Genomic DNA, 14,214 nt, shown 5'->3' on the forward strand with positions numbered 1-14,214 from the left:
TGCACAGATTTGGCCTTTTAAAGGCATGTGGTCCTAAACTTTTGATCAGCTGAAAAACAGCCTGTTTCAGTTTATTCGTTGTTTTCATTAAATTGAATGCTCAAAATTTCTTCTTGTTGCATGTTGAAGCTCTACTTGGAACCTTGTTAAGATCCAGCAATGTAAAATAAGATTTTTTGCCATTTTTCAAGTGGTCTTAAACTTTTGATCAGGACTGTATCTGATTTTCCCTTTTTACATTAGTCATTGGATAACCCCTTTAAAGGGATTCTGGCACCAGAAAGACGCCTTTAAATTCTAAAGTATTGAGACTTACTAAATCAAGTTTTGGTCAGGGACTGAAATGAGTCAGGCGTGATATGTAAGGGACTTTTCTCACTTAGGGAATTGCTTTAACAGAATTAGGGGTTGTCACAAGAGCTCTCTTTTTAATGATTGTGTGGGGTCACTGAGAAGCAGGGCCTATCAATGAATCCGTCTCGCATGTCCTGGAGACTGAATTAAGGTGGGTACTATATCCAAGTGACTTGCCGCGCCTGGTAGTAGGTTAAAGCATTGAAGGAATGCATAAAGTGTTTGGGGGTTCTTCAATGTCCAAAAGGGTTTACTTAGAGGTGAAGCCCCCAACACTAATGCTGATTTAAAATTAATTGGGTGCTGTTGACTTGATCCTACCCATGAGTGTTCTTAATAGTCCAGATTGCTCATGGATGGAGCTGGGCATCATGTCCTTATCTTCCCCTCTAATTGGCAATTTATAAAAATGACTTTGTGGGTTCATTTGTAGCCATTGAATAGCCTACTGATTTTTACAGCTGTGACTACGAAGTCCTGATTGAAACGCGTAAGCCTTTTTTAAAATTATTTTAAATGTGGTCCTAACTATGCAGGTCATGTGACGGACTTCCCAACATTGCAGCATTTTAGTTTTTTTTTTTTTTTTTTATGTAAGTCCACCATGATGGTCCAGATCCCACACAGCCAAGCTCCACATAGGAGTTTCTGCTCGTTATCTGCAGATAAGATAATGATGCCAGCTATCCTGTCCTGTCTTTCCACTATCATTCGGCTTGGGTTGTATATATCTGTTGGATGTTCACTTGAGGGTCTGTAATCTTATCTCATTATTAATAATGCTTTTATCAGGACCACCTACCACATTATTCCTGCTGCGTTATCCAAAGATGAGAAAAAGATATCACTTTACAAACCAGCCTGTCCGTTTACAGGAGAAGTCCCTGAAGAAAACATACAAAAATTCTAGAATTTGGTTACGTAAATGTAGTACAAATACATTCTCTAAAAATCTGTCAATCAATTGGCTTTCTTGGTCGTCTGTGGTCAGTTCTGGTGTGACTGATGGAACCGTGAATGGGCATGTACCATGGGTAAGTCATTTTTGTATTTTTTAGAAATTCCTAATAAAATTTTTTGATCCTGTCAGATTACTGGAATTTTTCCATTTCATGATGACTGTTGATCTAGGAGAATTGTACAGAGGTCACTGGTAAATGTATTTGCCCCAGTTTGAGGCCTTCTATATCTTTATTTTCATATTGGACCTTTCCTAACTCTAGTACTAAAAAAAGTATGACGTATTGATATTAAATAATTTTGTATAGCATTCAATATGACCTCAGTTTAACTATTTTGCCACCATGTGCCATGGACCTGGATCTCCACTATGATGTCCACTACCACATACAGTAAAACCGTTTATATAGCCTACTACTCATTAGCATCCATGACACTCAAAAGATATCAAGAATGTGTAGCAAATTTCATTGCTGGATGTTCCTCACGGTACGAAGATATCTCATGAAATAGCCAACTTTTTCTATTGTACTTTTGCCTCTTTCTGTACAGGAGGGGCACACTACACAATGTAGTCTCCATAGACCCTGATCCATTTCTAGTGACAGCTGGCAAAAAAATCTGACGTGGATGGGTCAGACAAGACTTTGATGTTCATCTTATCCAGCATTGTAGAACATCCCTGGGTTATATAGACTGGTCCCTGGATAATTTTGGCCATCTGGAATGTGCAAATTGTAGAATTACTCATCTTTGAAGTGCACAATATGTCAGTGAGATATTGAGATTGGTACGCGAGAGACAGCTTTAGACATGCAGACTGTCTAATGTGACATCTCTTCCACATGCAAAAGGTCCATACCACTCACATCCTTCGACCGCACTTGTCATCAGTTTCTTTTTTGGACCCAATAGTGTAGCTGGTTCCATATATCTTCTCACCACCAGCTCCTCTTCATAGATAATATACATGTATGATGATGTGAGACCTTTCAAACCATAATCCCTTGGAGGTGGCATCAGCAAATGCTTTTTTCTCTGTTGTTAACATCTTTTATGCAGGCCCAAAAATCATAGTTGTTGGCAACACAATGCACATCTCTCTGTATAAACATGGCGTGTGTTGCTGACTGTAAAGGGACCAAACAATCTTCTTCAACCCAAAACAGGTTGCATGGGGCAGTGTTAGAAAGCCCTTTAAATGATCATCGATCGAATTGTTATTTCAGGTGTCTTTCCGGATGGAAGTCAACCTTTGTAAAAAAAAAAAAGTATTCTCGGAATATGACTAGAAGTTATGAGAGCCATGGATGGAACTGATTATGGGGCAGAATTGACAAGATGATTTGGCTTTGGTTCTTGTAGAATTGGTTTAGGCTGGTTTATCCTTCCTAGTTTAGGAGCAGTTCCTAGGAGTATATCATATGTAAAATATCCTGATATGCTATAGTCACTTTCTCTGGTCCGTATAGATAGGTTGGGGATCACATGATTGCCATCTTTGTACTTATGCACATTACATATTTGGATGCCAAATTTGACAATTTCAACAGGATCAGTCTCCAAAGCATATGGGACTCTCCCAAATATTTCCCAACTTTGCGAGCGTGCATGATTATGGAGTCAGAAGGAACAGTTGGTGGTCAACAAGCATTCAGCTGACAACGTTGACTACCTGTATAAGTAGAAGACCATTTAAATAAAGCCTTTCTGCTTCCACCAGTGGACATGCATGGACATCTTTACTGGATGCCAGACATAGACACTATTCGATAGATAAATAGGGTCTGTTTTAAGGAGATTTCCACATGGTCCTTTCCTTATCTCAAATTGTGGAACCTATGTTTATATCCCCCCATCCTTCTTGAGAAGAAGATCCTTAGGATAAAGCCTTTCTGCCTCCACCAGTGGACATACGTTGATATCTTTGTGAGATACCAGACATAGACAATATTTGTTTGATAAATGTGGTCTCTTTTGAGGGGATTTTCACTTGGCCCTTTCCATATCTCAAATTGTGGAACCTATGTTTACATTCCTTCCTTTATAAGAAGTAGATCCTTAGGATAACGTCTTTCTGCTTCCACTAGTGGACATATGTTGACATCTTTGTGAGATACCAGACATAGACAATATTTGAAGGGATTTCCACTTTCCATTATTTTCCATAACTCAAGTTGTAGAATTTTATGTGCCCCCCCTTCCCCACCACCTTCTAATTTGCAAGCTGTAGTACATGAGGTTGGCAAGCAACCCCTTTGACTTCCTGTCTTGGTGACCAATTTTAGATTACTTATCACAGGAAGTTCTGTCTGCTTTACAACAGACTACCTCTAGATCAGGGATGCCCAACCTGTTGCCCTCCAGCTGTTGCAAAACTACAAGTCCCAGCATGCCCAGACAGCCTACAGCAGGGCACGGTGGAAGTTGTAGTTTTACAACAGCTGGAGGGCCACAGGTTGAGCATCCCTGATGTAGATGCTGCACAGTCTTGTTTTAGACCTCTCTTAGTGAGGGACAAGAAGTTCACAGAAGAATATCTGTAACTTCAATATATAAAACAATTAAGGCAAAAGGGGAACAGAGGTCAGAACGGCATTATAGCTTTGTGCTAAGACACAGGTTATCAGAAAATGTTCTGTAGCACATGGAGATCTGCTTTGGCAGAAATGTTTGCCATTGGGTTGTCTCTCCTATGCAGTAAAAAATAAACACTCTCAGCTGCCATGAGTGGATAGGGCCCACTTGGCACTGGGGCCCAGTAGTTAGTTCAACTGCGGTAAACCATTATGAAACACTTCCCCAGACAACAGGACCATAGTGACCTTTTTGGAAATCAGTTTAGAAAGTCTTTGACCTCACGGGATGAGGGTCAAGTATTATTATCCATGGATGTTGCCTTCAGACAACTTGCAAAATAATGAGGGCCCCCGTGGTCATTGACCTTCCTCGCTTACTGTTTGTTGGGACTTTTTATCAGTAACACATTACATGCCGGCCTTGTGGATGTAGATAAGAATCTGATCTGTGGGAGTCTGACTACTGGGCCCCCCACCGATCACAAGACCCGGGGTCCCGTACACCTGTATGAATAGAGCAGCAGGTTGAGCATGTGCACTACTGCTCAATACACCCTCTATAGGACTGCCGGAGATAGCAGAGCACTATACCATGCATAGTGGATAAGTTTCTATCTTTTATCAGACAGACTTTCCCATATCAATAATCTTACAAGGATGAGGTCCTCTGACTCCAAAGCAAATGGCCTATGTTGGATTTCAACATGCCCTATCCTATGTTCACATTAGAATGGGACTGATCTTGGGTGGTTTTGACAGAAATAGTTGTCACCTGGACAAGTGTTCAACCAACAGCGATGTATACAGCCAGGGGCGTAACTATAGGGGAAGCAGGGGAAGCGGCTGCTTTGGGGCCCTGACCCAGAAGGGGGCCCATCCAGGAAGAGGAGGACTAAAAGATTTGGTCAGGGCCCCCTCAACAGTATTACACAATTAAATAATATACAGTGACAGTATAGACAGTGTAGAAAACGGATGGAACAGCTACCGGGCCTGGTCTGAGAGAGCAATCTTTACTAGCCACAGGAATGGGGCGGCATGAAAGGAAGGGATTGCAAAAAATTTACTGGGGGAGGGGGACCCCATTCAAAAATTTGCTGTGGGGCCCAGTCATTTCTAGCTAAGCCTCTGTATACGGCCATCTTATCTTCAATAAAATACCCTCTGCAATTCTCAGTTTCAGCACAGATGGCACATTGGGATACATTTATCTAAACTATCCATGTCCATTCCTTGAAGTTGTTGTGTTCCCCCCCCCCATTCCTAAAACAAGTTTAGGGGGGTCTATTCTACAGCCGATCAAGTTTTTCTGTGACTACTTCAATACAAGTAGTTATATGTACCTTGACGCTGGTCACCCAGACAGGAAGTTGACTAATTGCTTAGCAACCTCAAGTGATACAGTCCCATAGTAGAGAATGGACCATGTGGACAACCCTTGATATTTGGGCTTCATGGAGGGGTTGACAAAAATAACATCCACCAAGCTAAACTACAAATATACCCAGCGTATACTTACAAACCTGTAAAAAGTAAAACTTTAAACATTTATACCTCAAACCACCTGGGAATGCCACCAACAAGCCCTGGAATGACCACAAAGCAGCCACACTGCCCAGTTCCCAGGACTGTCTTGACAAATTTTGGACTATTGGTAAGTATTCCACGTGGCACAACAGCCCATTGTTCGGCACATGGATTCCAACTTGTGCCCTCTGAGATATATTTTCATATATTTCTACTGGATTTTGCTGTTGACGTCTGGTGATGTGACCTTTGCTATGTTTTTGGACTTTCTGCTGAGAACGTCAGATGTCGAGGTCGTTCTAGTGGAATCACATGAACACCCGTGAGCGGTAGCAGTAGCTGAAGCACATATGTGTGACTGGTCAGCCCATGAACATCACGCAAATGTGTGTACAGCTACCTATCATCTTAAACCTTCTCCAACCTTCGGTACTTTGTACTCTAGATACTTCTATATAGAGCAGGAGTCTCATTGCTTGGCTCCTCTTCTCCACTTCCCATTCAGCTATTATAAGCATCAGGACGTACTTCAGTAGTGCAGCTTACTGGTTAGGATGTATGTGATGTCATTAGTGATGGCGTATCACATCGAAAGGGGGGAGATAAGAGACCCCATCCCATGTCCCCTTATAAACAGTGTCATTTGCTCTCTGATCAGTCACAAGACGCAGCTTGTCCTTGCGATTTGTGTTACATTTACATATTTATACAAAAAAAACTGCTAACGACGTACATTTATAATGTGCTTTTCTCACACGAAGCACAGTCATGGAGCGAGGGCGGTGCCATAGGAAGACTATGTACCTCTTACTATGTTTTCGGAGTGTTGGAGGAAAGCCAAGAACACAGGAAGAACAGAACCCAGGACCCCAGCCCTGCAGGACATCAGAGATAACCCCCAAGCCGCAATGTTACCATGTGACTGTGTGTGCTGTGTACAACTACTACCCCCAAGTCATTAGATAGATAGAGAGATACAAGATAGATAAATGATAGATGGATAGATAGATATTATAGAGATAGCGTATGAGCATAGATAGAAAGGCTCTAGTACAGTCATGTTAAAAAATTAGGACACCCTTTGAAAGCATGTGGTTTTTTGTAACATTTTTAATAAAAGGTTATTTCATCTCCGTTTCAACAATACAGAGAGATTAAAGTAATCCTACTAAACAAAGAAAACTGAAGAAAAGTCTTTTCAAGATCTTCTGTAAATGTCATTCTACAAAAATGCCTATTCTAACTGAGGAAAAAGATAGGACACCCTCACATGTATTCCCTCTTAAATTGGCTCAGATCTCACACAGGTATATCACACCAGGTGCACATAATTAGTAGATCGTTACTCTGCATGTTGAATGAGGCTTGCCCTATTTAAACCTCAGACATTTAGTTTGGTGTGCTCCTGACTGTTGAAGTGAGAGTGAGCACCATGGTGAGAGCAAAAGAGCTGTCAGAGGACTTCAGAAAAAAGATTGTAGCAGCCTATGAGTCTGGGAAGGGATTTAAAAAGATCTCAAAAGATTTTGAAATCAGCCATTCCACTGTCCGGAAGATAGTCTACAAGTGGAGGGCTTTCAAAACAACTGCCAACATGCCCAGGACTGGTCGCCCCAGCAAGTTCACCCCAAGAGCAGACCGCAAGATGCTAAAAGAGGTCTCCAAAAACCCTAAAGTGTCATCTCGAGAACTACAGCAGGCTCTGGCTACTGTTGATGTAGAAGTACATGCCTCTACAATCAGAAAGAGACTGTACAAGTTTAACTTGCATGGGAGGTGTGCAAGGAGGAAACCTTTGCTTTCCAAGAGAAACATCGAGGCCAGACTGACATTTGCCAGAGATAAAGTTGACAAAGACCAGGACTTCTGGAATAATGTTCTTTGGACAGATGAGTCCAAAATTGAATTATTTGGACACAACAGCAGAGGACATGTTTGGCGTAAACCAAACACAGCATTCCAAGAAAAGAACCTCATACCAACTGTGAAGCATGGAGGTGGAAGTGTCATGGTTTGGGGCTGCTTTGCTGCAGCAGGACCTGGTCAGCTCACCATCATAGAATCCACGATGAATTCTACTGTGTATCAGAAGGTGCTTGAAGAACATGTGAGACCATCAGTTAGAAAATTAAAGCTGAAGCGGAACTGGACCATGCAACATGACAATGACCCAAAACATACTAGTAAATCAACCAAAGATTGGCTGAAAAAGAAGAAATGGAGAGTCCTGGAATGGCCAAGTCAAAGTCCAGATTTGAATCCCATTGAGATGCTGTGGGGTGACTTGAAAAGGGCTGTACGCGCAAGAAACCCCTCAAACATCTCACAGCTGAAAAAGTTCTGCATTGAGGAGTGGGGTAAAATTTCCTCAGACCGATGTCGAAGACTGGTAGATGGCTACAAGAACCGTCTCACTGCAGTTATTTCAGCCAAAGGAGGTAACACTCGCTATTAGGGGCAAGGGTGTCCTATCTTTTTCCTCAGTTAGAATAGGCATTTTTGTAGAATGACATTTACAGAAGATCTTGAAAAGACTTTTCTTCAGTTTTCTTTGTTTAGTCGGATTACTTTAATCTCTCTGTATTATTGAAACGGAGATGAAATAACCTTTTATTAAAAATGTTACAAAAAACCACATGCTTTCAAAGGGTGTCCTCATTTTTTCACATGACTGTATATGTAACGCCCCCCGAGTGGCATTATCACTCCTACACCCTGCTTCTATCTGTGAATGCTACTATAATGTTATCTTGTGCATTTATTTCCAGGTCCCTAGACATTGTGCGTTTATAATAATGTTATTTAAATGTTCATGTAATGTGCCTGGTTCACCAGCAGGTGGCAGCAACTACGGCAGAGCTACGCTTAGACTTCTTTCACACTTGCGTTCGGAGCGGATCCGTCTGGTATCTGCACAGACGGATCCGCACCTATAATGCAAACGCTTAGATCTGTTCAGAACGGATCCGTTTGCATTACCATGAACAAAAAAAAAAAAAAAATATATATATATTTTTTTTTTTCTTCATGGTAATGCAAACGGATCAGTTTTGACTTTACATTGAAAGTCAATGGGGGACGGATCCGTTTGAAAATTGAGCCATATTGTGTCAAATTCAAACGGATCCGTCCCCATTGACTTCCATTGTAAGTCTGGACGGATCCGTTTGCCTCCGCACAGCCAGGCGGACACCCGAACGCTGCAGCAGCATTCAGGTGTCCGCCTGCTGAGCGGAGCGGAGGACAGACGGAGCCATACTGATGCATTCTGAGCGGATCCGCATCCACTCAGAATGCATTAGGGCTGGACGGATCCGTTCGGGGCCGCTTGTGAGAGCCTTTAAACGGAACTCACAAGCGGAGCCCCGAACGCTAGTGTGAAAGTAGCCTTAGAGAGAATGGAACTCACCATTCCATTCTCCCCTCCTTTCTTGGTCAGAAGTGGGCCAGTCCTGTTTGCCACCAGAAGGAGGTAGAGAGTTCTGGTGTGTTCTGGTTGAGACTCCATGTTAGATCTGCCAGGATTCTAACCTATTCCCTGGCATAATCCAAAGTCAGACTACAGAGAGAAGTTGCAGCATCCTGCAGAAGCAGAGATTCAATTTAAGTCTGTTAGTACAGCAGAGCCAAAGAGAAACCGATGTAGCAGAGTTGAGATTTTTTTGCCTGCCAGAGTTAATGCTAAAGCCTGCTGGAACCGATATAAAGTCTGTAAACCGTTTTGAGAAACGTTTATGCAAAGTAAAGCTGCCATTGAACTTCATCACAAGGTCTGGACTCCAATATTTCTTCAAATCCCTCAATTGTTCACCCTATTTGTCTGCTTCAGAGCCGACGCCTGGGGTTCCAGGTAGGAGCACCGTGACACAATGCACAAAACATTAAGGTACATTATAGGCCACCCTATATCACTCTGCCATTCCTACACCTGGGTACCAACACCATTTCTTAAAGGGACTCCGTCTCATTGTTGCTTCATTGCAACTGGCGTCACAAAACAATTATCTCATCTTAAAGGGACCCGCTGTTGTTGCATATAGAGCCGAAATGTCACGTCCTGCATGGGTGAACAAACTTTGTTTCCTTTTTTTGTATTTGAGAGTGCTGCCTTTTTGCTATTTTTGTTTATTTGGGAAATAGTTTTGTCCCATTGGGCTTGCACCTCTTTTTGCCCCTTTTTTTTGTCTGGTGTTGCCATTTTTCTTCCCTAGATAGATATAGATCGATAGATATGACATAGATAGGTAGATAGATGATTGATGGAAATATGGATAGATATAAGATAGCTAGATATTATAAATACGATAGATAAATATGACATAGATAGATATGATGTAGATACAGTAGATGGATAGATAGATGTTGTTAACTGCAGCGCTCGATCTCCCATGACACCTCCATGATAGTCTCCTCTTATCTATGGATATATCTGCCATGGATACAGCAGGCTGTGAGTGGCTCTTGTGATAATGGAGCGTGCTTTATGGTTCATGCAGATGGTGATTTCAGCAGCCATTATTGGTTCATCACTCGGGCAGATTATGCACTCACCTGAGTTTTGAAGAGGATGACGGCCGTGTCCTCCGAGTAACTTAGCAACACAGCGTAAAACATACACATCAAGAGGATGTTATATCCCTTTAAGTGCCTCAAATTGTCCAAATTTCCCCCCACTTCTGTATCATTGTGTGAATAGGAAGATTTGCCCACTGGAGGTAAGACGGCGAGTGTTTGTTGTCACAAGCCAAAGAAATCCTTGTATAATCGGCCACATCTAGAAGGTTAATCCGTTCTGCTGACAGGAGGTGTTACTGAGGGGCCTTGTTAGGAGCATGCTGATTGTTATGTCATTGCAGAATGTGGCAAACTCTGTGTTATTCAGCAGCCAAACAGTGGGCGACCTTGGCTTTATATTCATAATATTCATGGAGAGATGAGAAGTTATGGACTTGGTGCAGTCTCCTCCATCACCTGACACCGCACACAGGGATAGGAAACAGTCAGTAAATTGTTTACTGTCCTGTCATGAGTGTTACTTTGTATCACATGAATGTTCTAGAAGCTTTCTACTAATAAAGAGTTTTACTTCTATCATTTAAAATTTACATTACAAGAATCTATCTATCTATCTATCTATCTATCTATCTATCCTTTACACTGCTTAACTGAACAGAAAATGGCCTGCTTGTCGGCGGAGGAGACCTCTATATTTACATGCAACAATCTCCTCCACAGTATGGCTACTTTCCATATAGATTGATTGTTTGCCGGCAGCAGAGCATAATTAGATGGCACGAGGTCTCCTGCTACTATCTCTAATGGGCTAATATAATGTCATCTTATGTATGTGTTTCCAGGTCCTCCACAATGTGCATTCATAATCTTGTTATGTAACTGTTTATTACATGTGATGTGCCTGGTTCACCAGCAGGTGGCAGCGAAAATGGCAGAGCTATCCTTAGAGAGAATGGAACTAACCTTTCCATTCTCCCCCTTTGGGCAGAAGTGGGCCAGTACTGCTTGCTACCAGAAGGAGGTGGGGCAGTTCTGGTTTGTGCTGGTTGAGACTCCATGTTGGAGCTGCTAGGATTCTAACCTACGTTTTGGCTGAAGATAAGTCCGACTAAAAAGTGAAGTGCAGCATAAAGAAGAAGCCAAGTTACCAAGTCAGCTTATCAGTACAGCAGAGTGAGAGAAGGATAGAGCAGAGTTGAGTTTGCCTGCCAGTTTAATGCTAAAGCCTGCTGGAACCAAGACAAAGCCTGAAACTGTATGGAGAAACATTTATTCAAGTAAAGCTGCCATTGAACTTCATCTCAAGGTCTGGACTCAAGTTATTTCTTCAAATCCCTCACTTATTCCCCCTATTTATTGCTTTGGAGCAAAAGCCTGGGGTCCAGCTGTATCCAGGTAGGAGCACCGTGACACACATAAAGAGACAATTTAGGCTGCAACATACCACTCAGCATTTTCTACACCTGGGGAGCGATAGGAAGGGCCCTGGGGGAAGGCGCCCGTTGCACCTGTTTCCCAGATGTGACCTTTTGTTGCCTGATCTCTCTACTGACTCGAAGCTACCAGCCCTGACCTCAGACTGTTTATTGGATTGTAGGTAATCTGCCTGCCCTGACCTCGGCCTGTTCTTGACTAAAGTTTAGCCTGATCGCTCGGTGCTCCACAACCTGTGGGTTTGCGTTTGAACAGAGACTACTCCAGGAAGTAGCGACCTTGTGATCCCCCTGCAATGAAATCCAGATACCTATATAGTGGTTGAAGGGTGAAAACAAGGGGCCCGCTTTGATAATTCCCTTGAGCGTAGCCTCAAGCCAACTCTGTTCAAGTGATACAGTGGGTCCACACTTGCTCTGTAACAGTTGCATCTCATCTAACAATATATAGCTAGTCATAGTTGTAGAGAAGAGGAATACATTATGCTTCAATATTACCCCACTGTAATTCCTGCTTCTGTCTCAGGAATAGCAGCATTGAGCTATTACAGTACCTCCTGAATGGGCCAGGGGCCACAGGAGGCTTTGGAGATTCCTTCATGAATAAAGGGCTTCGGAGTTAGACCTTTCTCCAAAAATTTCAGATAGTATCAATATGGGTGCCCTTTGCCCCCACATCAGTGCCATGTGCTTCCTCTGTGGCAGAAACACCACTGCTCGGCACCTGGCTTTGGTAGGGTGTGTACTCAGACTGTCTTCCAAATGGAAGTTTACAACATCCCTTAAAGGGGTTGTCTCATCTGAGACAATGGGGACATAACGCTAGGATATGGCCCCATAGTTGTATAGGTGCGTGTCCAACCACTGGGACCTGCACCTATCTCCTAAACAGAGCCACGGAAGTAGTATAGGATGCACTGTGCATGCGCAGCCACCCTCCATAAATTTCTACGGGGCCGTTGGCTCGGCTATTTCCGTCAGCGCCCATAGAAGTGAATGAGAGCGGTGGCCGGTCATTCGCGGTGCACTCCCATTCTCTTCTATGGGGAGAGTGCTTGTTGGTGGCCGGACTGGAGTCTTCCAGCCACCACTTTGGCGGCTCCATTCTCGATATAGGTGCAGGTTCCAGCGGTGGGACCCGCACCTATCAGACAATGGGGGGCATATCCTAGCGCTATTCCCCTGTTGTCTCAGATCAGACAACCTCTTTAATGTGCATATATCTGCTTATCTTCACGTGATTGGATAAGTTTACAATTATTGGAACCGCGATGGGGTTAAACGCCACCTCTAATGGCTCATTTTAACACAACCAGACCTCTAGATGTAATGAGATATCAGCCTGTTTTGTTACCTGAGTGTAAAGGTCATGAGGATGTGGTAATCATCGTGTAGGGAAGCAGATATCTGGAAATGTTAAGAAAAAGTTAATTTTTTTTTAGCACTTGTGTAAACAATACAGAAATAACTCGAATGTTATGTTTAGACAAGCCTCAGCGGAAGAGCCAACATTAGTCGCACAGGAAGAAAACCTGCACACACAGGCTCTGAGAGTGTCATCTGAACACCACTACTGAAGGGGATAATCGTGTTTCATCTTACTAGTATTCCATATATCCTGTTACTTGATTGGTCACATGGAGATATTTGATCGGCCTTGCTACTAAATTTATTTTCTGGAGACAAGTGCGATGAATGTGTCAAGATTGCTGCAGGCATGTGGATGAGACTTTGATTACAAGTCTGTCAATCTCTCGCTGTCCATAATTCCCATCGAAATTATTTCTGCTAGGAATATAATTGCTTTTGGCATTTCTAACTATTTCCAAAAAGTGACATGGTAATCACAGCCTCTGGCGTCAGGTTCTTTGTTACTGCAGTGGGTGTGGAGCCTCTGTGTCAACCAACAGATTTGACTTTGGGCTTCTCCTAAGGGCTTTTTTCTGGCAGCTCCATGGTATTCATCCTTTAACCCCTGTACAGGAATCTGGACTTCGCTGCAGGGGAACCACCAGGCCACTACCTTCGGGAATAGTCTCTGTGTGATTGACAGCTGACTCAAGGGGGTCAGTCAAAAACGTAGCCAGGGACAGGCTGCGGTCAGGGCTGTTGGAGTACGTGCAATATGGGTACTGCTCCGAGGTCCGGGAAGGCAGTGTAGGATCAACATGGAGGTTGGCACAGGTCAGGCAGCAGAACAGTAAACAGTCAGAAATTCAGTACATGTGCAGAAAACAGAATAGACACCTTAGCAGTATTCTAGCAGGATAAGAAACCTACTGCTTAGGCACTCTCCCACAGTGGAAGATGCCTAAAGTACTCCAGGCTTACCAATCCTGACCGATGAAGATTGGTCAGGATTGGTAAGAGGGAGCTTGCACACACGTGCTCTACGGGCAGAGGAGGAGAAGACTGGCCAACAAGCAAACCATGGCCTGCATGAAAGGACCGAGCAGACCCGGTGGCCAGACCTGCTTGGAACATAACTACTTGGCTTAGAACCATTAGTTCTACGTGTACTTTCTTACTTAGCACAATACCACTTGGTTTAAGGCCATTAGTTCAAATTGTACTCAGAGGCAAACATTATTGAGTAATAATATATAGGACGTGCTTGGAACGTACCAGACGCACTCAGAGGCAGTCCATTGCGAGCAATGAAGTAAGGTGCTGACCATATGGCTAAGATGGTGAAATGTATAGCTTGTACAATAAGTGCATAGTAAACATACTGTGGCATCTGTAACGAAATACACTCACTGGCACAATACTTGAACGTTGCTGAAAATGTAAAACATTAGTGCAAAATTTTAATAAAGTACACTTTTAATAATGAAATAAGGCAA

The 14,214-nt window shown here is 42.9% G+C and overlaps 1 protein-coding gene across 2 annotated transcripts in view; it reads left to right on the plus strand.

The window, feature by feature from the left end:
• The window catches only part of RNF24 (ring finger protein 24), a 93,089-nt gene that overhangs the window by 22,826 nt on the left and 56,049 nt on the right, over positions 1-14,214 (plus strand). Inside the window, exons 2-3 of one of the 2 annotated variants that reach the window (XM_044274879.1) lie at positions 1,147-1,388; positions 6,187-6,467. The exons of the other annotated variant lie outside the window; for it this stretch is intronic. Coding sequence (XP_044130814.1) covers positions 1,147-1,388; positions 6,187-6,315 — 371 coding nt within the window. The 3' untranslated portion in view covers positions 6,316-6,467. Of the gene's footprint in view, positions 1-1,146; positions 1,389-6,186; positions 6,468-14,214 lie in introns of those variants that run through there. 2 annotated transcript variants of the gene reach the window in all.

This window comes from Bufo gargarizans, unplaced genomic scaffold (assembly GCF_014858855.1).
Source record: "Bufo gargarizans isolate SCDJY-AF-19 unplaced genomic scaffold, ASM1485885v1 original_scaffold_2114_pilon, whole genome shotgun sequence".
In the NCBI taxonomy this organism is placed as follows: Eukaryota; Metazoa; Chordata; class Amphibia; order Anura; family Bufonidae; genus Bufo; species Bufo gargarizans.